This window comes from Tinamus guttatus, unplaced genomic scaffold (assembly GCF_059628265.1).
Source record: "Tinamus guttatus ecotype Peru unplaced genomic scaffold, ASM5962826v1 Tinamus_guttatus_pri_ptg000433l, whole genome shotgun sequence".
In the NCBI taxonomy this organism is placed as follows: domain Eukaryota; kingdom Metazoa; phylum Chordata; class Aves; order Tinamiformes; family Tinamidae; genus Tinamus; species Tinamus guttatus.
The window spans coordinates 89,816-111,595 of NW_028288967.1; the positions used below are offsets into that span (position 1 = coordinate 89,816).

Below are 21,780 nucleotides of genomic sequence, written 5' to 3' on the forward strand. Positions count from 1 at the left end.
GAGCGATTCCCGAGGCCTCGGAAGCTCCGGGAGAGCCCCCAGGCCTGGCAGGAGCGAACCCGTCGCCGCCGGCTCCGGGCACTCCGGGCTCTCCGGGCACTCCGGGCCCTCCGCGTCCCGCTCCGCTGCCGTCACGTGCGCCCGGGCCCTCGTCCTGCGCCCGGCTGCTTTTTTTAACGTTTATTTTTAGGTGCTCTCTGGCTTCCTCTTCCTCCCGCGCTGCGCTCCTTCTTCAACGCCCTCTTCCAGGGTTGGTTTTGGAGCATTCGGTTCCTCCCGGAGCCTGCGCGGTATTTTTTTTGTTTTTGCAGGGCTTTGTCTGCACTTGGGAGCTGTCCCAATTTAGCATTAGCAGCTGCTGGCTCCTCCTGGGTAAGCAAGAACAAATAAAGGTTTGCCCCGAGTGAATCATTGGAGCCTTATCTGCCGCTCCAATTTGGAACAGCTGCGGAACTGCCACTTGGAGCCTGCCCGGAGGGCACGGAGCCTCCTCCGTGGAAGGATTTTCCTGCCAAAAGCCGGTGCTCCGTGCACGTGCGCTGCCTTGCAAACCCCCCCGCGTGGCTTCCGAGCTCCCTTTGGAGCCGCGCTCTCCAAAACTCCCTTTCCTTGGAGTTTTGCTCCGCTGGGGGCTCCTCTGGAAAACGGGAAGCTTTTGGGACGCTTGGAGCAATCCGAATGACGCCGCGTTGGAGCCGGTCGCGATCCGTGACGGCAGCGACGCGGGGCAGGGGCGCCGCGGGCCGGCCGGGTGTAGCCGGCATCGCCCGCTCCGCTGGGAAGCGCCGGGAATTCCTGCGGACTCCGCGCGTCAGCTCGGAGAGGCGGGATCCGGAGATCGGCAGCGTCGGCTGTTTACGGATGGAAACGTGGGAGCAGGCAGGGAAGGAGGCTCTTCCTCTCCTCCTTCTCCTCGCAGAACCAGGGAATCTTTCCCGGTGTGGAATTGGGAGTAGCTGGACCCAGCGGGTCGGTTCGGTTCCGGAGGCGTTGGAAAAGGATGGGGCTCCGCGGAGGGGATTGCAACACGGTTCCTGTTTAAAACTGAATTTCTCGCCCTTTCTGAAACCCTCCGATGCCGCCGGGCTAATTCCGGAGCTCGTGCTGCAAGCCCGGGGCGGCTGGACCAAACTCTCCGGGTTTGCCCCCAAATCGGAGCCTCCGGAGCGGCAGCAGTGCCCTGTGCAAACCGGGCTCCTCCAGCCCTTAAAAACTGGGCCTGGAATCTGCTTTTCCCATTGGATAGAGCCACATGGATGCTCTGCCCCCTTGCAGCAAAGGGACTTGCTGTGGGTTTGGCTTTTTGGCCCAAAACTGGTATTTTAGTATTTTAGCCCTCGGGTAGGCTCCCCATTCCCTCGCCAAGGGGATGCTCCGTAGAGCTGCAGCAATTTCCCTGGATCAAGCTGTTTTTCCGGCCTGGGAAGGTAACGTGGTGCCGCCAAGGTCCGGCGTCCTCCAGTGCCTAAATCCCATTGGGAAAAGTCCAAATGTTTGTTGGAAATGTCAGGTTTTGGTTTTGGCTTCGCCTCGGGGCTTGCTGGGGCTTTGCCGGTTGAATCTGCCCTCACTTCCTAGGGAATAGATGGATACGGAGAAGGAATCCAATGTCCGATGTGTTTAGGGTGCTTGTTTGGGAAGGGGGAGCTTGGAGCATCCTGGTGCTCGCGGCTCTCGGTGCATCCTGCTGTGTCGTGTCCGGCACATCCCTGGGACATCCCTGGTCATCCCTGCTCATCCTTGGGAATGCGGTGGGACGGTGGGAAGCATCGGATGCGTCCCGGGCGTGGGGAGCATGGAATGGGAAATCCGTGCCGCATTCCGAATGCGTCGCTGCGGTGCAACGAGCGGTGCAAAAGCGGACGCGCATCCGTGTTCTCCCGTGCTCCCGGTGGGAGATGCACCGCGGGATGGACCGTGTGCTCTGGAGGCCTCTGCGCTGTGGATGGAGATAAGACTTGGATTTAAGGCAAAAAACGAGCGGATTTGGTGCTGCGAGGGGTGGAATCCGCACGAGCTTCAACAGCGTCGCCGGGCCCGGCTTGGCCATGGAGACTGACCCAATTCCCGGCCAGCCGGTTCTGCCGCCCCGGCCGTGCGGATTCCCGCTTCCCGGCTCCATCCCGCCGTGGGATGAGGCCGGGCGCGGGAGGCCCCGCGGTGAGACGCTGGAATGCGCCGTGTAAACTCAATCCCAAAGTTTAGATTACAGCCCTGCGGAAAGCAGCAGCTCCCCTAAATGGAGCCCAGATGGCGGCGGAAGCCGCGCGGAGTATCCGAGCGGAGAGGGAAGGAGCGGCGGGAATCCGGTGAGCCCGGGGCCGCGGGGGAGGATCCGGATGGGATCGCAGCTCCGGAGGCCGCGGGCCCGTTCGGCTAATCCGCCTCTTCCCCTTCGGAACAGCTTGGAATGGGCAACGTCTCCCGAATTGCAGCGCTCGGAAAGCTGCGTTCCCAACGGCGGGCACGGGAGGCCGGGACTCCGGACACGCTCCATCCATCCGGGATGTCCCGGGAGGGCCGGGCCGCATCCCTGGCTCTGGATGAGCCTTTGGAGAGCGGAAGGTTCCGTTGGGAGCTAGGGAACAGGGTGAAATGGCCTCACGTGCGCAGAAATCGGAGCTGTTCCTGGGATTATCCAGCAAATCTGGGGAGGGAAGATGCCAAATGCTTCTATGTAGGATCATCCATTTCCTACTAGGGGGTGTTGAGCCACGGAGAGGGCAGCGGAAGGGCTCGGGAAGCGCAGATTCCCGCGGGCACAACCTATGGACACGGCGCGCGGCATTCCGCACGGAAAAGGGCCCGAGATAACCGTATCTCCAAGGAAAACACAGCCCTCCCATCGGAGATAAGACACAGCCCGAAGGTAAACGCGCAGGAAGGCCAACGTCCAAGCGGGATGCGGGCACGGAGCCCGTGGAGCCGCTCTCCGCTCCCTTCCCTGCGTGGCATTCCCGCCTTCGGAGCGGGCAGGATGGGCACGGTTTGGCCTGGCATCATTGGAATTCCCCCTAGGCTTGTGCTTGCGTCCCAAAATCGGGAAATTTGTTGTCCTCTGAAAGTGGCAACCAACGATCTCCATCCACGGAGGTGCCCAGGGCACCTTAGGTCCCAAAGGGCTCTGTCCCCAGCGTGGGACACCTGGTGGCACCTGATTCCTGCTGCTGCGTTTTGGGATTGGGGCCTGTTGCAAACCGAAGGCCTCTGGAATTCCGGACCTTGGGAATGTGCTTTGGGCTCGTGCGCTAAAGCACATGGATAGGGAGATGCCGCCGTGTTCGGCACGCGCCCCGCGGGGTTGTCCCGGGTTCTGGCACGTCTGGATGATCCCTGGGTCGTGGATTCGGTTTTCCAATAACCGGTCACGTCGTTTCTGCAGCGCCTAGAAGCCTGGAATGCTGTTAAATTCCCGGTTTCTCGGCGGAGCAGGGAAACGGGCCCGTTTGCAACGTGTTTTATGGGCTCCCTTATCTCATCCGCGTGGGTTGGGACAGGGAGCTGGATGTTCCGGGCATAGATTGCAGCAAAGTGGATCCGCGGAGCCGATGGAGCTGGAGCTCCAGCTCCCGAAATTCCAGGTGTTTGCAGGGATGGCATTCCCGTGTGGGCCCGGAGCGCCTGGCGCCGTGTCCCGGTGTTCCAGGATATCCACGGATTTCCTACGGGTGTCTCAGGAGCCGCCTCCGACATCTGCACTGAAATGTCGGCTTTGGCGGATGAATCACAGCTGTAACTGGGGAACTTGGAATCTTATCCTGAAATCGGCCCGGAGTTTTGTTTTTCACGGCTGGGAAGCAGTCAGGATGCTGTCACGTATATCCCAAATCGAGGGGCACTAGGGAATTCTGGTGACGGTCCCTGTGCCATAAGCACCGCGTGCGGGTTCTACAGACACCCCTGGCTCAACTTTCATCAAGAAACACTTGGAAAAACTCTGGGAAAAGGGAGAGGGACCGGGGTGTCGCGGTGGGTGACAAGGTGACCATGAGGCAGCAGGTGCCCTCGTGGCCAAGGAGGCCAATGGGATCCTGGGGGGTGTTAGGAAGAGTCTCCAGCAGGTCGAGGGGATCCTGCCCCTCTGCTCAGCCCTGGTGAGGCCACATCTGGAGCGTTGTGTCCAGTTCTGGGCTCCACGGGACAAGAGGGATGTGGAGCTGCTGGAGAGAGGCCAGCGCAGGGCTACGAGGATGATCAGGGGCCTGGAACATCTGCCCTGTGAGGAGAGGCTGAGGGAGCTGGGCCTGTTCAGCTGGAGAAGAGAAGGCTGAGAGGGGACCTGAGCAGTGTCTAGAAGTACCTCAAGGGAGGCAGTGAGGAGGATGGGGCGGCCTCTTTGCACTGGTGGCACCGACAGAACTAGAGGAAACGGCCACAAACTGGAGCACCAAAAGTTCCACAGGAACTTAAGGAAAAATTCCTTCACAGTGAGGGTGCCAGAGCCCTGGAACAGGCTGCCCAGAGAGGTTGTGGAGTCTCCTTCTCTGGAGATCTTCAAACCCGCTTGGACGCAGCCCTGTGCCACGTGCTCTAGGTGACCCTGCGTGTGCAGGGGTTGGACTAGGTGACCTCGAGAGGTCCCTTCCAACCTTGCACATTCCGTGATTCCATGATTCTATGATTTGTAAGAATGGTCAAGTGTTGGGATGAGGCCTAGAGAGGCTGCCCAACCTGCACACTTGGGGATTTTCAAGACCAGATTTGCTAAAGCTCTGAGGAACCTGCTCTGAGTGCAGAGCTGACCATGTTTTGAGCAGAAGGTTGAAGCAGAGACCTCCAGAGGCCCCTTCCCTTGGTAAAAACATCCACGTGTTGATGCTTCTTGGCCAGGTACGTGACATAGAGCATGGAGGGGACGCGGATGTGTCTCTGATGGGGATTCCTGCTCCATCCTTCGGCTGATGCTCCGAAGCCATCGCGGAGCTGGATGTTGGGATTTGTGTGTTTGCTCCGTCCATCCCAAGGGAAGATCCCGGCGATGCCGCATCCCTTCTCCTCTCCCATCAAATCATTCCCCGTGAAACCGGCGTCTTGTTCCGTCTCCATGCGGAATTCCACCATTCCCATTGCCGATCTCGCCTGTTCTTTGGCTGCCTGTCTTTTGGTTGTGTTTTGAGGTGTGGATTTGTGAGGACAAACCCTTGGAAAACCTCTGAGGATCAGGGAACTGGAAGCGTTGGGATTTTTCCTCCGTTTCCTTCCTTCCTTGCGGGATCTCGCTGTCGGCGCCGGTTTGGAAGTGCTTCCCAGTTCTTTTGCTCCTGGATGCCTTTCCTACGCGCTGAGCATTGCCATAGGGATGGATCCTGCACTCAGAAACACAGGATTGCCCCAAAGACGGATCTCGGGACGAGCAAAGCTCTCAGCTGGGTCTCATTACAACAGCCGGTGGTTTTATTTTGCCAAAATATCCAAAATAATAGTGGGAAGGCTGCAACTCACCTGGATTTGCAGCAAGGTTTGGTCATGGGGGAAGAGTTTCCTGCAAAACTGAGGGTTGGGAAGGCGTTTGGCATGTAAAACTGCCTGGGATGGAAGCAGGACACGGAATGGGAATTCTGAGCGGTGCAGCCGGGTGTGCACTCTGGAGCAGAGTGACGTCGGGGTGGGAAGCGGCATTTGCAGCTGCGCTGCCTCTAGTCCTAATTAAGAAAGAATCCCAGGGAATTTACGGCAGGGAATAAAATCCAGACCCGGCGTTGCCTTTAAAAGAAGGAAAAAGCTCCGCAAGACCAAAGGGAAGCAGGATGGAGAGAGAAGGAAGGGAGATGGGTTCCGAACAGGGCACGGTGGGAAATGCCCCTGGAACGGGGTGTTTTGCCATGGATTTGGGGCCAGGCTCCGCAGCGTTTCCCTCCTCCACGGGGAACTGGGAAAACGCCGCCTTCCTGACGCATCCCGGGATCTGGCAGGAGCAGGATCTCCAGCTGGATCGCAGCGGATGGAAGCGGCGATGGGCCCATTCCCAGAGCAGGAATCGACCCGGGAATTGCTCCGTGTCCCTGCACGGATCAGCGGGAGCAGCCCCGTCCCCCCCGTTCGGGCGCTTGCTAAAGGCATGAGCGGGATCCCAGCAATCCCGCTGCTCCCGGCGCCTGTTCCCAGCCTCTCCGGATTATTCCCTCTAGCAGCATCCACAGGCCCTTTCCAGAGGCCTTTCCCGGATTGAGCAAAGAAAGGGCAAAACGGTGTTGAAAATCCCAAATCCGGGGACCGTGTCCTCGCCCCGGGGTGGCAGAGCCTCCGCGTTGGCCTCGGCATTCCCGGGCGGCATTCCCGAGGCGGGAAGAGCGCGCGGATGCTGGAGGGAACGGGAGCTCGTGCAGTGGGAATGCGCTGGGAAGGGGCCGCCCTGCACGGAGGGAGCATCCCCTTTGATGCCATGGAGCGGGATTTGGGCAGTGGCTTTTTGGGAAGGATATGGAGAACCTCGGGATTTGCTCGGAGCTGCAGGAAAGGCTCGGGAAGAGCTGGACACTGGGTCCATTCACCCCGTGGCACGAGGCCTCCCTCGCTCCCATCCCATCCTCTCCTGTTTTCCAGCCCCTCCAAGGGCCGCGGGGAGGGATTTTCCCAGCAATTTCCGCTCTTGGAAGCGCCCTTCTCCGCAGAACCCGCTCCCGATATCCCCAGCAAGGGACAGCGGTGGCCGCTGGCTCCGTAATCCTGGAATTCCCGGATGGCACCGCGATGCCGCAGACCCGCTCCAAGGCATTCCGAGAGCCCAAAGCGCCATCCCGGCTTTCCAAACCCAGCTCCGTAGCCTGCGGATCGCTGCCGGGAAGGGCCGAGAAGCGGCACGAGGGATCCCGGCGCTCCGGAGGGGCTGAGCTAGCGCGCCAGGAATGCGCCGTTCCGCGCGGGGAGCTGCTCCCATTTGGAGATGAAAACATTTGTTCCTGCAGTTTGGAGCCGTTCCTGGGATTGCAACACCCGGGCTGTGTTTCCAATTAATCCGCTGCCGTCGTCATGCGTTTTCCGAGCGCCTTGGCCCGGAGAGCGCCTGGAAATGCCAGCCGGGATGCGCACGGGATGAGGCCGGGGGAAAACGGCCCCCCGGCACCGCGGGGACCAAGGGGGCACCGAGCGGCCCCGGCGGATCCGGGATCGCATCCGGAGCGGGGAAGAGGAGCCTCCCGCGACCATAAAGGCTTGAAATGGTGGTAGAATGACAGAATTGCAGCTTTTTGTTGTTTTTCCCTGCAGTTTTCCCTCTGTTTCTGGGTGTGTTTTTGTTTTGGGGAGAAGGGGGGCCCGGCGTGACGTGGGTCGTGCTCCGTCTATTCGCCGCATCCGCGGGAGGGGATTGACGGGGATTGGGATCGGGAAGAGCTTTCCCGCTGCGGCCTCCTCGCTGCGGGTGTCCTCGGCCTCCTCCCTGGCCTCCTTGCCGGGATGTTCCCGCTCCTGGAGAGGTAGGAGAAGGGGGAAGCTGGAGGGGGATTCCCTTGGGGGCCTTTTCCATGCCAAGGGGTGGATTTGCCAGGTCTTTCCCTCTAAAAGTGGGTTTTGGGGGGATACTGCATCCCGGCGCCGTTGCGGAGGGAATATCTTGGAGCGGGTGCCACCCTTGGAAGCGGGATGAGCGCGGTGGGACGGATGGATCCAGCTGGTCCATCCCCATCCCGGCCACCTCCCCGGGGAGCTCCTGGAAGCAGATCCGGCCCCGTGCCGACGGCTCTGCCTCTCCCGGCTTCCAGCGCGGAGCATTCCCGGCGCATTCCTGTCGTCTCCCGTGTGATTTTTGGGGAAATGAAATGGGATCTGACGCCCGGTCCCGGCTGGGTGGGAGCAGCAACGCTCCTGGAAGGGCCGGGCGCGCGTGGAAACCTTCCCTTTCCATGGAGACCTTCCCTTTCCGTGGAATCCTTCCCTTTCCATGGAGACCTTCCCTTTCCCTGGAATCCTTCCCTTTCCAAGAACCGGCTTCAGCCCGAGGCGCCCCCCTCCCTGCTGACTCCGCAGGGATCACGGAGGGACCGGGAAGGGGACACGGAGGGACCGGGAAGGGGATGGGGAGACCCGGACTCGCTCCGGGTCCCGCTGCTGCGGTCGCCGGGGGCTCCTGCTTTTCCCTTTGGGAAACGGGAAGCGGGAACGCGGTCCCGGCGCCTCCCGCTCCCTTTGCCGGTGCCACCGGGCGCGCGATTCCCGCTTCCCTCCGGCTCCCTGCGGGAGCTGCGGGGAGGATGCAGGAGGATCCCGCTCCCGAGCTGGATCCCGCCGGCTTTTCCCGCAGCGCGTTCCGGTGCGGGAGCGTCGTGCGATCCCAGATGTGCAAAGAGCCCGAAACCACCCGGAGGCAAATTCCATGGCGTTGGATGCCCCACGCGCCAGGATAACGGGTATCCTTAAGGCTGTTGCACTCATTCCTGGAGTTATTCCCCTAGAAATCCCTCCGTGTGTTTATTCCCACGTGGGAACCGTTGGGAAGCCGCACGAGCGGCTCCGTGCGCGGCCCGTGTTTTAAATGTGGCTTTTTTTGCTTTTTTTGAGGTGAATTGAGGTTAATGTGGCCTGGCCCTGTCCGCGGAGCCCCTTTCGCTCCTCCCGCTCCGCAGGATCCTGCGGAGCTCCGGGAGGAATTTGGGATCGTCGCTGTCCCTGCTCCTTCCCGATGGGATCGTCCTTGGGAGCCGCAGGGTTTGCGGTCGGATCCGTGTCGGATCCGTCGGGAGGCCTCTCCCGAAATCCCTGCTCAGGAGTTTGGCTTCCAAAAGAATTGAAGCCTTTTCCTTATAAAACGCAATTAAAAAGTGCATTTTTAGCACTGTCTTAGTTGTAAAAGAAGGGCTGGAAGTCCTAACCTCTGGAATCCGCAGGAGTAGAAGGTGGATAAGAAAACTGGCTTAAGAGACTCATAGTTTGGGACCTGATTCATAACCCTTGTCCTGGCCTGGGCACGTCCTTTTGCCACTTCCATCCCCTGGAATTCCCTGGGTTTCCAGCCGGATCAGCCGCCGCTGGGACAGGGATTTCGGGATGGCCTTGGTGTTCCGTGGGCCCAGCCGTGGAAGTGGCCGTGACCGTGAGGATCCCGGATGCAGGGACAGGCGGGTTTGCTCCGACGAGAATATCCCAAAGCGCCCACGGATGCTCCGGAAGGGACAAGCGCCCATGGAGGGGATTTGCTCCGACGGGAATATCCCAAAGTGCCCACGGATGCTCCAGAAGGGACAAGCGCCCATGGAGGGGATTTGCTCCGATGGGAATATCCCAAAGCGCCCACGGATGCTCCGGAAGGGACAAGCGCCCGTGGAGGGGATTTGCTCCGACGGGAATATCCCAAAGCACCCACGGATGCTCCGGAAGGGACAAGCGCCCGTGGAGGGGATTTGCTCCGATGGGAATATCCCAAAGCGCCCACGGATGCTCCGGAAGGGACAAGCGCCCATGGAGGGGATTTGCTCCGATGGGAATATCCCAAAGCGCCCACGGATGCTCCGGAAGGGACAAGCGCCCATGGAGGGGATTTGCTCCGACGGGAATATCCCAAAGCGCCCACGGATGCTCCGGAAGGGACAAGCGCCCGTGGAGGGGCCGCCACAATGGCAGGAAGCGGCCGGGAGCTCCGAGCGGCTCCCGCATTCCCGCCTGTTTCCATGGCATTGTCCGGAGCGGAGGAAGGATGTTTCCAGCCTGCTTCCCCTCGGCCTCCGAGGGCCGCGGGGAGGGATTTTCCCAGCAATTGGCGCTCTTGGAAGCGCCCTGCTCCGCAGGACCCGCTCCCGACGTCCCCAGCGAGGGACGCTGATCCGTAGTCCCGGCATTCCCGGATGGCGCCGCTGCCGTCGCGATGGGACCGTCGCGATGCTGCCAGACCCATTCCAAGGCATTCCGAGAGGCCAAAGCACGATCCTGGCTTTCCAAACCCACGGAGCATCGTGGCACGGTAGGAAGTGCCCGTGGAGGTGCCACGGGGGTCCATGGTCCCCACCGAAACCCTTCCAGGAAGGATGCACCGAGGACACGGGCACGGCGTCCTCCTTCGGATGGAGAAACCCGGCCTCAAAATGGGGCTGTTTCAGGTTTGTTAGGGTTTGTTTCACAAAACGGGCTCTGCCGCTTCATCCCGCGCGCGCAAAACGCTCGTGGTTGCAGGAAAACCCTCCGAATCCCAAGTCCAATCCGAATCCAAGCCAAGGCTCCCGCTGCGCCGGGAGCGGCTCCGTTCCCACACGCTGGGAAGTGAAAGCAGCCTTAATTACGATGGGAAACGATCCCTGTTTGCTCTGGCTAAGTCCCTTTAACACCAGCAAACCCCAAACACTGGAAGGGAAGATCTTTGTCAACGCGTCCCGCACCTCTCCCTTCGCTCGGAGGTTGGGAAATCTCCCGTGACGCATTTCCAAGGGCCGGAATCATGGGAGAGCTCGACCAGTTCTGCCGGAGCAGCCGCCGCTTCCCGGGCCTGGAAGGCGGCCAGATCCCGCCGGAGCAGCCGGGATCACCTGGGATCGCGCGGGACGGCGGCGGGATCCGCATTCCGACCTGCCAAAGCCCATCCCGGGCCAGGGGAAGAAGGGCTGAACGCGGCTCTGACCCTTTCCCTGCGGGAGCGGGAAGCCCTGACGATCCCCTTTTTATTTTAGTTTATTTTATTTATTTATTTTATTTTATTTTATTTATTTATTTTAGTTTATTTTATTTCATTTCTGGTCTTTGGGGAGGACCCGGCGCTGCCGCCGTGAGCGCTGCCCATTCCGTGCCCCTTTGCGAGCGTCTCCGACGAAACCCCTGCAACCTAACAGAGGAATTTCCAGCTTTTTTCCAGGAGTTTCCAGCTTTTCCTGCTGACAGGAGGTGCGCGGCGGTGCCAGGGCAATGGAGCAATCCCTTGGCACCCGTCAGGGCCAGCAAAAACATCGGAGCGATCTCCAACCTTCTGCAAAGGCTGCCAGGTGGTCTGGGTACGACCCTCCCATGTGTCCTTAATAATTTAAGCCTTATTTACTGTTTTTTGGCCACACAATCCCCTCGTGCTGGGCATTCCTGCAGCGGGATGGCCAAGGAAAGGTTGCATGGAAGGAGCGGGAGATGCAGGTTGTCTCCTTCCTTGTGCAGAGGCTCCGGCCATGGAGCCTGCACCAGCGTGGCAATTTTGAAGCTGCTTCCAAGGAAAACGATGCTGGAAAAGCTCATGCACCAAAACGGCGCTTTAAGCTACAGCAGCAACTTTTAACCCTTTGCAGAATGCGAGCAGGACGGAGCCGAAGGGTCATTGCACGGAGCGCGATTCCCTTTTCCAGGTGCGGATGTTGCCGGCTCCGGCTTCTCCTGCTTGGAGCCGGCGTCTCCATGAGGAGGGATTTGGTTTTTCCACCTGCCGCGGATGGGGCTCCGGTGCCAGCACCTGCCTGCGCCCACGCGCCGCTGCCCTGTTTGTTTTGTCTCCCAGCAGGATCCCTAAAAGCGGAGCCGGGGAATTCCCGCCGTGCGGAATTGCGTCTCCCGAGCCCCACGGCTGCCAGCGGATCCGAGGGGCTTTTTGCCAAGCTCGGGAATCGCCCGTGGGAATTGCAAGGGCGGGGAGCGCTCGGCGGCGGCGCAATCGCTGCGGGATCCCAGCAGGATCCGCACGCGCTCCCGCCGGGAGCGGCTCTTCCCGCTCGGAGCCGCCGGCGCCTCCGGGGAGCCTGGGACGCGGATCCCGGTTTGGGATCCCCAGGGGGATCCGAAAGGGATTTCGGGAAGGTCAGCCCGGAGAAGAGAAGGATAGAGGGATCTATCAACGTGTCCAAGGACCGGAGGGGAGGATGTAAAGGAGATGGGACCAGGATCTTCTTGGAGGTGGCAGTGACAGGACAAGGGGTATAAATTGAACCCCAGCTCCATGTCCACGTGAGGAAGAACTTCTTAATGTGACGGTGCCGGAGCCTTGGAATGGGCTGCCCGGAGAGGCTGTGGAGGCTCCGGAGATCTCCCAATCCCACCTGGATGATCCCTGTGCCCCTGCTCCGGGTGTCCCTGCTGGAGCAGGGCTTGGACTAGGTGACCATGGAGCTTCCACAGTGACATCCCCAGGGCGAAGCACAAGGGCCTGTTGCATCCAGGCACCTTCCAACCTCCTTCGGAATTCCCTGCCTGCACCTTGCTCAGCTCCACGGATACAAAGAACCCGATGTCCCGGCTCCGTGTTTAGGGCCCGGATCGAGGAGCCGCTGCTAGACAGCCCCGCGGCAGAGGATGCCAGAAATGTGTTCGTACAGGAAACCGAAAATGTTGCGGCTTCCTTCCTGCGCCGTAAATAGCTCTAGCCCTAAAACCCGAGTCTCTGCTCGTGGCCTTGGTAATCGGCGCTACGGGTTGGGAGGACGTTGCGAGGGGGTTTGCAAGGCTCCTGCCTTTGGGATGAGGAGGAACGGGTCTGGAAAGGGGGAGAGGACGAGGATTTCCTTCCCTGCGGAAAGGCTCGCTGCTCCGAGCGGGTGTTGTGAGATCCCAGGGCTTCGGTCCCGGGAATTCCAGGTCTGAGCCGCCGCTTCCGAGCCCCGGGCAATTCCCCGGGGGCCGTGACTCAAGCTGGGCGCTCTGTATTGCACAGAACAGCTCAAAAAAGGCCAAGAAAAGAGGCCGAGCTGCCGCGTCCCATCGTGAAGGTCCCAGCTTGGAGGTCTAAGTGCCCAGATCCAGGGGCAAAGCCTCCGTGGGACAACGTGGGACGATGTGGGGAGATCCCACATCGGATCCCACTGCGGAGGCTCCGGCCCGGGCTGCTCCATCCTGCCGGAGCCCAAAGGAGCCGGGAAAGAGGCAGCTGGAGGACCCCGGGCTGCCCGGGTTCAGGTGACACGGGGACTTGTTTGCATGGAGCATCCACCTTGCCCCTGGAATTGGGCGATATTTAGGGTGTTGGGAAGGCCCGGGAGGAGCGATTGCTCCAGCAGAATTGCTGGAATTGCTCCAGGAGGAGGCACTTGTGCACATCCTGGTTGTGGGTTCACGGATGGTTGGATTTGGCAGGGGATCCGATGCCCGGGATGCCGGTGGCAGGAGGTGCTGGCGACGGAGAATCCATTGCGCTCAGGCTGGTGCCGTGCCCGAATTCCACAACCGGGATACAGGGAACCAGGAAGGAATCCAACCGGGAGCTCGAGGATGGAGGTTCTGCGTTCTGTGAGGCCAAGGGCTTTTCCTTGGAGGTTTCCATTAGGGAATCCGGGGAATGCCGGATGCCACATCCTCAACAAAGCGCTTTGCTCCCGAATTTCCCGGGGCTGCGCTTGCAGGACACGGGCTCCTCCATCGCCGGCTGGCACGATTCATTCCAGCCCTCTCCGCATCCCCATAACCAAGGTTATCCTTACAGGATATCCTGGTGAGGGTATCCCCAGGTTCATCCTCCCGGCTTTTCCATGCAGTTTTCCCATGCAGTTTTGTTTGGAGCCGCTCTGCCTCTGCAGATACTTGGGATGCGCTGAGAACTTGCAGCGCTCATTGCTGGGATGGGGCAGCATCCAGGGAGCTGCGCGCTGGCACCTCCGGATCCCCTGGGAAGCCCTTCCTTAATGTCAGGGAAGTTGCTTGGCAGTTTAAGCGGCAGTTTAAGTGGTAAATCCTCCTCCGATCCGAAGGTTTTGGCTGCTGTTACCTTGGGATCCGCTCGACCCGCTTTGGCCCCCGGGCAAAACACTGATGTGGATTTGGGAGCGCTTGGAAAAGCCGGCACCAAAACACACCTGGAGCGTCGGCAGCCTCCAGCATCCGTGTTCCCCGGCACATGCAGCTCTCCCATGGATGAGCGTGTTGGTCCTGGGAATGCACGGGCTTTTGCTGGGGAATCTCTGGATGCTCCCGTTACGCTTAGAGCGATCCCGTTAAGCGAGTTGAGCCTAAGATGCAGGTTAAGTCGGTCGGGTCTTGTGCGTTGGCGGTGCGGAAAGGGCGTCTTGGATCCAGGAATTTGTGGCGTGGATTTCTGCAGATGCCCCATCCCTGTGTCCATAGGGAATGAGATCCAATGTCCCTGCTCGGGCCCTGATGGAGTTAGCGAAAGCTCTTGGCAAGGTCTCTAAATCCCATCTTTTCCTCAAGAGGGAGGTTTTATATCCGCCTCCTTGTACACACGGACGTCTGCATCCCTCCAGCGTCTCCACATCGCTCCGGGAATCTGCTGGGATCCCCGCCGTGGAATTCGCGTTTGGCGAAGGAGCCCACGGGAATGTCATGGAATGGCCCATCCAGGTGCTGCACCGAGAGCCTTTGGGTCCCGGAGTGTTTCCGAATGGGAAATACGTGCATTTGTGGGGAGAAAATTCCAGGGAGGGCTATTAAATATCCGACTCCAAGGTCATGAGCGGCAAATATCCCACAGGAATAATGAGGGGAAGTGTCTCTGTGGATTACCCTGCTCTGCTCTGTTTCCTAGGCCTCATGTGCCGCTTATTTACCAACTTTTGCAGAGTTTCTGCTGGTCTGAGATGCCCCAAAAACCTAAATCATCGTCCACGGGTGAACACATCCAGGGCCTGCTTCATCCCTCGGTTTGAAGAAAGAATTTTACTATCCACACTTTGGGAATCTTTAATCATTTGGCGCCTTAAATTGAATTTTCTGGAAGCTGCCTGAAAAAAATATATGTTTTTTCAGGAACTAAGTTAAAAAGAAGGTTTTAGCCATGCGGAAAAACCTCTTTGGGGCATTTCCTTCTCGTTTTGTAGCAGGAATTGGATGTCTGTTGGGGAGGAGTGAGATCTCCCCCCATCTGGCCAATTCCCAAAGCCAAATCCCAAGGAGTTCCCAGCTCCTGGCCACCACCCGCTTCCAAACATGACATCTTCCCTGCGCATCATCCGTTCCCGTACGGCTCCCGCGGGATGCGGCGGCCGGCGCTCCTGCCGGGCTTTCCCTCCGGCTGCTTTTTTCCCGGGAATGGGAAGGCGGAGGCTCCTCCGCGCTCCCCCTCCGCCAGTTGCAAGGAGAAAATTCCCGGGATGCTGCGTTTTCCAGGGCTCCTCGAGGACGCGGGACGCGCGGAGGTAGGTGCAGCGCATCCGGGCATGCCGACGCGGGGATTCAAATCCCTATGGAAGCGCCCGGGCATCCCGGCTCCTGCGGCAGCCGCTTGCAGATAACGGAGCATCGTCTGCCGGTTTCCCCATATTCCAAGCAGGAATTCCGAGCAGGGCACTCGCTGCCGGAATTAAATCAAGCCTTTCCATGCATGTGCCCGAGGGGCCAAAATGAGGTTACATGAGGGCTCCCGACTCCGGGATTTCCTATTTCCCCAATCCCAACTTTGTGATCTTTGTGTTGTTTCAACACAGCCCTTTTCGTGTGGTTTCTCTTAAGTGTTTTTCCTCCGGCTAAATGTTGTTCCTTGTGCTCGGCTCCGAGGACGACCTTTTTCCCTGCAGTGCAGGGAATGGTTTGAACCACCCGACCCAACTCTGAGCCTTTTCGGCCGAAGATGGGAAATAATTTTCCCGGATAGTTTTCCCAATAGTTTCCTGGGATCTTCTTTGTCGTGTTTTCATGCCGCCAAGCCCTGAGCATTTGGGCCGACACCGGGTTTTTCCCATGCGGTTTCCATACTTTTGGCATTGCAAGGATTTGCCGGGAGCGCACGGACGGTGTCTCCGCTGTTTTCCCTGCGCCGAGGAGCCTCCCGGAGCCTGAGCAATTCCAGGGAATGTTTGCGTCCCTTCCCGCTGCCCATCCAGGGCAATCGGCTCCGCGGCGCTTGGGAAACCTCCTTCCTGCGGGAACAGAGGATTCCCGCAGCGTTTTCCCCACGCCGGGCACGGGGCGATCCGGAAAAACCCCCTCTGCAGCTCCGTGCGCTGCATCCCGTTTGCTCCCGGCTCGCTGCCGGAGCACGCGGCGGGAACAGGGAATGAGGCACCTGGGAAGCTGCTCCGCTCATCCAGGCCCAGCTCTGCAGATCCCGGTTTATTCCGCTTGGGAAGCAAGTGGAAACCTTTGAGCATCCTGCGTTTCGCAGGGCCCTCCTCTGCGCCCTCCCGTTCCAGCTCATCCCACGCGGCTCCGGCTTCTCCCTGTTGTCCCGGGGGCTGCTGCCGCCCTCTGAACTACAAATAATCCGCAGGAATGCTGGCAGCCTACAGGGAAGCGGATCCTGCCCCGGAAACCCGCACAACCCTTCCCGGGATGGATATTCCCAGTCCCGCGCCCCGCTCCGGCTCTCCTTCCCGCCTCGTGCCGGGATGCGGGGCCGGAGCGGCTTGCGGGGATCCGGCTGGGAAGCGCCCGGATCTCGCCGGGATTGGGGAGAGGCACCCGGAGCCGTCGCGAGGCTCCGGTTTTGGCACGGGGGGAAGAGGAGGAGCGCGAGCACCGGGGCCGGCGGGGAGCCGTTTGCTGCAGCTCCCGGCGCCGATTCCAGCGTGAAACCCCAATGGATCCAAGCGGGATGGATCCGCGGGAGGACCCGGAGCCGCAGCGGGAGGGACGGGATGTGTGGCACCCCGGGCACCGCAGATGCATTCCCAGCGGATGCATTCCCAGCGGATGCGTTCCCTGTGGATGCATTCCCAGGGGATGCGTTCCCAGTGGATGCATTCCCAGCGGATGCGTTCCCAGCGGATGCATTCCAGTGGATGCGTTCCCAGCGGATGCGTTCCCAGCGGATGCGTTCCCGGCGGATGCATTCCCGGTGGATGCATTCCCAGGGGATGCGTTCCCGGCGGATGCATTCCCAGCGGATGTGTTCCCAGCGGATGCGTTCCCTGCGGATGCGTTCCCTGCGGATGCATTCCCAGGGGATGCGTTCCCAGCGGATGCGTTCCCAGCGGATGCGTTCCCAGCGGATGCGTTCCCAGGGGATGCGTTCCCAGCGGATGCATTCCCAGCGGATGCGTTCCCTGCGGATGCGTTCCCTGCGGATGCATTCCCAGGGGATGCGTTCCCAGCGGATGCGTTCCCAGCGGATGCGTTCCCAGCGGATGCATTCCCGGTGGATGCATTCCCGGTGGATGCATTCCCAGCGGATGTATTCCCTGCGGATGCATTCCTGGCGGATGCGTTCCCAGCGGATGCGTTCCCTGTGGATGCATTCCCGGTGGATGCGTTCCCGGCGGATGTATTCCCGGCGGATGCGTTCCCAGCGGATGCGTTCCCAGCGGATGCATTCCCAGCGGATGCATTCCCAGCGGATGCGTTCCCTGCGGATGCGTTCCCAGGGGATGCGTTCCCAGGGGATGCGTTCCCAGCGGATGCGTTCCCAGCGGATGCATTCCCGGTGGATGCATTCCCGGTGGATGCATTCCCAGCGGATGCGTTCCCGGCGGATGCATTCCCGGTGGATGCGTTCCCAGCGGATGCGTTCCCAGCGGATGCGTTCCCTGTGGATGCATTCCCGGTGGATGCGTTCCCAGCGGATGTATTCCCGGCGGATGCATTCCCAGCGGATGCGTTCCCAGCGGATGCATTCCCAGCGGATGCGTTCCCTGTGGATGTATTCCCAGCGGATGCATTCCCAGCGGATGCGTTCCCAGCGGATGCGTTCCCAGCGGATGCATTCCCAGCGGATGCATTCCCTGCGGATGCATTCCCAGCGGATGCATTCCCTGCGGATGCGTTCCCTGCGGATGCATTCCCGGCGGATGCCTTCCCATTCTCCTCGGAGCAGCGTCCGTGCGGTCCCTCCCTGCGCGCGGCGCCTCTTGGCCGCGGAGCCGCTCCATGGCGTTTTTCCTGGCGCGGGGCGCGCGGCGGGAGTCGTTTTCCAGGCCGCCCCCCTTCCCTCCCGCTTCCCTTCCGTCGCCTCCGGGTTTGTTTCCAAGGGCCTCCCGTGAACGCGGTGCAGGCGCTGGCAGCGCTCGTGTCACTGTCCCCTCTGGTCCCCGCGACACCCCGGCCTTGTTGAGCTCCTCCTGGATGCGCTTGGCTCCCTCGGGACCCCCTTGGTCCTTCTGTGCCCCGGGCTGGTCCCTTCCTCCATGGGCCTCCTCTGAGTAACTCTTCTCCTTACAAACAGCTCTTCCCACCTCCTCAATGTTGCGATATTCCCAACAGGAAGCGATGGAAAGGCCTAAAGTTTGATCCTGACGCTCCTAGTCCTCTCTATTCCCCAGCTCCCGTCCCTTCCCGGTGCACGGCAGGACAGTGATTCCTGCCTGCTGGAGCCTGGGAAAGTTCCTTTAGATGTTTAGATGCTTCAGGATGTCCCCGTAGATGGTGACGGAGCAGAGATTGGGCTCATGGGGGACCTGGCACGTGGAGCTCCGCGTTGGTGGCACCGCGCGAGCCCGGAGCGCGGTGCCCTCCCAGGGATGCATCCCGCATCCCAGGCGCATCCGAGGCCCCTTCCAGGAGCCAAAGCGCCCGTGGCCGGAGCTGGAGCGCGGGAAAAGGCCGAGGGCTCCTCGCTCTGCTCCCGGCGCCGCTCCGGGCTTCCCATGGGACAGGCCGGTGCCCCTGGCCGCGATGCTCCGATCTGGCCTCTTGCATCCGTGCTTGGAGCTCCCAAACACCCTCCGGCCGCTTCCAGGCTCCGGAGTCATCTCCCTGCACCTCAACATCGCCCTGGCTGCGTGGAGTAATTAGAGCCAATTAGCTGAGAAACCAATGAAATCCCGGGCGTTATGGGGGAGATAGAAGTGAACGGGGTGAACGGGGCTCCCTGGGAACCTCGGGTCCTTCTTCCACGTGGGCTGAAGCTGGGGATGTTTTTTGCAGCCTTTCTCTCGCTTTGGGTTGCTTTTGCAGAGCTTTGGGGCTTTTTTGTACAGCGAATTGCCTTGAACCCGCTCCCGAGAGCTGCAGGGGGTGGAAGGGGCACGTTAAATGCCACGGCACAGGGGATTTCCCTTGTTACGTGGCTTGGGGACATGGCGGGACCGTCCTCGATGTCCTCGTCGGTGGCAGGTATTGCAGCTTGCAGGCTGCGCTCGCTGCAGGCTCTGCCAGATGCCGGTCTCCTCTCCAGGTTTTCCCTATCTAATCTGCAATTAGCGGTTTATAACGAGGACGAGGGCAGCTCCTCGGCTCCCCGGGACCGTTCCTGTGGTGCTGTGAAGAAGCACCGGGCTGCAAAGGTGGCTCCGGGCATCCTCATGGCACCGTTTGGATTCCCCAGCGGGTGTTTTCGGGCCTTTTCTCTGCAATTGCACCAATTACAGCCTTTCTTAGCAAACCAAGAGCCCGGGCACCGGTGTGGCCATTGGGGACGGCTTCGCCCTGCTCCATGCACAGAAGTTAAGCGGGGATTTAGGAGCTAAGACGGTGGAAGCCTCCGGCTGAAGGTGCTTTGGGCACCCCCATGATAAGGGGGTGCAGGCTGCACATTTGGGCTGGGGGTAGCCAAGGGGAGCAGCCGGGTGCCGCTTCCCGGGTCGTGGCCGCGCTCTTCCCAGCAGCAAGAGGGGACACGGGGGACGTTCTTGGTGCGGGAGGCCCCTCCGCACGCTGATCTCTCCCTGCCTTGTGTCTTGCAGCTGCAGTGAAGCCCTGCGCGGCCCCGCAGGTGCCGCAGGCCGCCCCCATGGACCTGCGCATCGGGCAGCGCCTCGTCAAGCCCGGCTCTGACACGGCCTTCCTGGCGCTCAAGCACACGCAGCAGCTGCAGCACCAGCTCTTCCTGGCCAGCCTGCACCAGCAGCAAGTGGAGCAGCTGGCCCAGCAGCACGCGCGGGTAGGGACGCGCCGGCCGGGGTCACGTCCTGCGTTTGAGGCCCTCGTGCCGGGTGTCAGAATCGTAGAATCACGGAATGCTGAAGGTTGGAAGGGACCTCTAGGGATCCTCTAGTCCAACCCCTGCACATGCAGGGTCACCTAGAGCACGTGGCACAGGGCTGCGTCCAGGCGGGTTTGAAGATCTCCAGAGAAGGAGACTCCACAACCTCTCTGGGCAGCCTGTTCCAGTACTCCGTCACCTTCACTGTCAAAAATTTTTTCCTTAAGTTCCTATGGAACTTTTGGTGCTTCAGTTTGTGGCCGTTTCCTCTAGTTCTGTCGGTGCCACCAGTGCAAAGAGGCCGCCCCATCCTCCTCACTGCCTCCCTTGAGGTACTTCTAGACACTGCTCAGGTCCCCTCTCAGCCTTCTCTTCTCCAGCTGAACAGGCCCAGCTCCCTCAGCCTCTCCTCACAGGGCAGATGTTCCAGGCCCCTGATCATCCTCGTAGCCCTGCGCTGGCCTCTCTCCAGCAGCTCCACATCTCTCTTGTCCTGTGGAGCCCAGAACTGGACACAAAACTCCAGATGTGGCCTCACCAGGGCTGAGCAGAGGGGCAGGATCCCCTCGACCTGCTGGAGACTCTTCCTGATGCCCCCCAGGATCCCATTGGCCTCCTTGGCCATGAGGACACACTGCTGCCTCATGGTCAATGGGACGTGGTCTGCTGTGTTGGGTGTCTCCACGTGCTGCAGCCACCACCGTGTCCCTGTCCCCCCATTCCCAGCGTGGCAGCCTGTAGTCATCCTCATCCATCCTGGAGAGCCCTCTGGCACGAGCAGCCTGGTGAGGTGGCCAAGTCGTGACTTTTCCATGTGTTATTTTCAACCCTGGCTCCTGCTCTGCCAAGGGCAGCAGGAAAGCAGGGGCCTCCAGGGATGTGCGAAGCAGAGAAGTGTTTTCGGCCACGCTCCCCACATCGGATTAGGAGCCAGAGCGACTGCACAGGATGCCTGGTAGCCTTGAGCCGCCCCTCCTCTCCTCCTCTACCACTTCTCTGCCCTAAAGACATTTTAGTTACTCACTTCACAGGCCAGGTTGCTTTCTGGGAAGCCCTAGCTGCAATTTTCTAGTGTTGCCCAGAATAGCACCCAGATGGTCTGCAGCCAAGCATCACAAAATCACAGCATGCCTGGGCTTGGATGCCTCATTCCAGCCCTGCTCGGAGCATCGCCCGCTTCCAAGGCGGACCAGGCTGCTGGGACGGGTGTGCAGGAGGGTTGTGACCATCTCCAAGCATAGAGATCCGCCCCTGCCACCCATTCCCTGTCACAATGCTCGTGGGGAGGAATTCATTCCCTGTATCCGTTTGGAATTTCTCCTACGCGTGTTTGAAAGTTGCCCCTTTGCTGCGCTCCTCGGAGGAGCCCGGCTGCATCCTCTGCGTAGCCCTTTTTGGGCAATGGGAGATGCCCCTTTTCCTGCATTGTGCGTTGGACCCAGTCCTGGGAAAAGGATTTATCCCATTGGATTGAGCTCGCTGGCCCTGTGGGAGAGCCCCTAGGGCTAGCAGAGAGTCTTTGCTGTGGCCCAGGCCTGGATTTGGTGCTGTCATCACGTTTGCTAAGGAACTGGGTCCGCAGTGCCCATCTCCCTCTAACCCCAGAATCCCAACCCAGCGTATCCCACCTTTGGGAGGAGAAATCCAGCTTGGGATCTCCCAGCCCGGTGTTTCCAGCAATCCTGGCTGGAAGGGGAAGCCCTGGAGATGCTCCGAGGCTGCCTGTGAGAGGCTGAGCAGCAGCTTGGTCTGCACAAGGAGAGCTGGAGAAGCCCAAGGGACGATGCCATGAACACTGGGTGCTTGCACACACGTGTGCACATGTGAATCCTTTTGACCTTCCCGTGAGATAGGAGTGTTTCCAAAAAGTGTCAGCACCGAAAAACACCGAATTTTTAATAGTACGTTTATCTTTTCTTTCCCCTTTATTAGTCAGCCATGATTTTTTTTCTTTATATTACAATGTTTTGTATATGTCAAAATACCATGAAAAGCAGCGAGCTGAAATAGACTGTTTTAAAATGTCCCTGGGGAGAGTGTCTGTGTAGGCAGAGACACGTCTGCTTTGCTGGGATGAAGCAGCTCAACGCGTTTCCGTCAGGGCTGCCCATGGGGTTTCCAAAACCAGCATAACGGACCGGTTC

General features: G+C 60.1%; 1 protein-coding gene across 1 annotated transcript in view; it reads left to right on the forward strand.

Annotated features, from left to right (window-relative positions):
- HDAC7 (histone deacetylase 7) overlaps positions 1-21,780 on the forward strand; it is an 84,998-nt gene that overhangs the window by 46,558 nt on the left and 16,660 nt on the right. Inside the window, exon 2 of the mRNA XM_088531777.1 lies at positions 19,398-19,594. Within this exon, the coding sequence (XP_088387903.1) occupies positions 19,398-19,594 (197 nt within the window). The remainder of the gene's footprint in view (positions 1-19,397; positions 19,595-21,780) is intronic.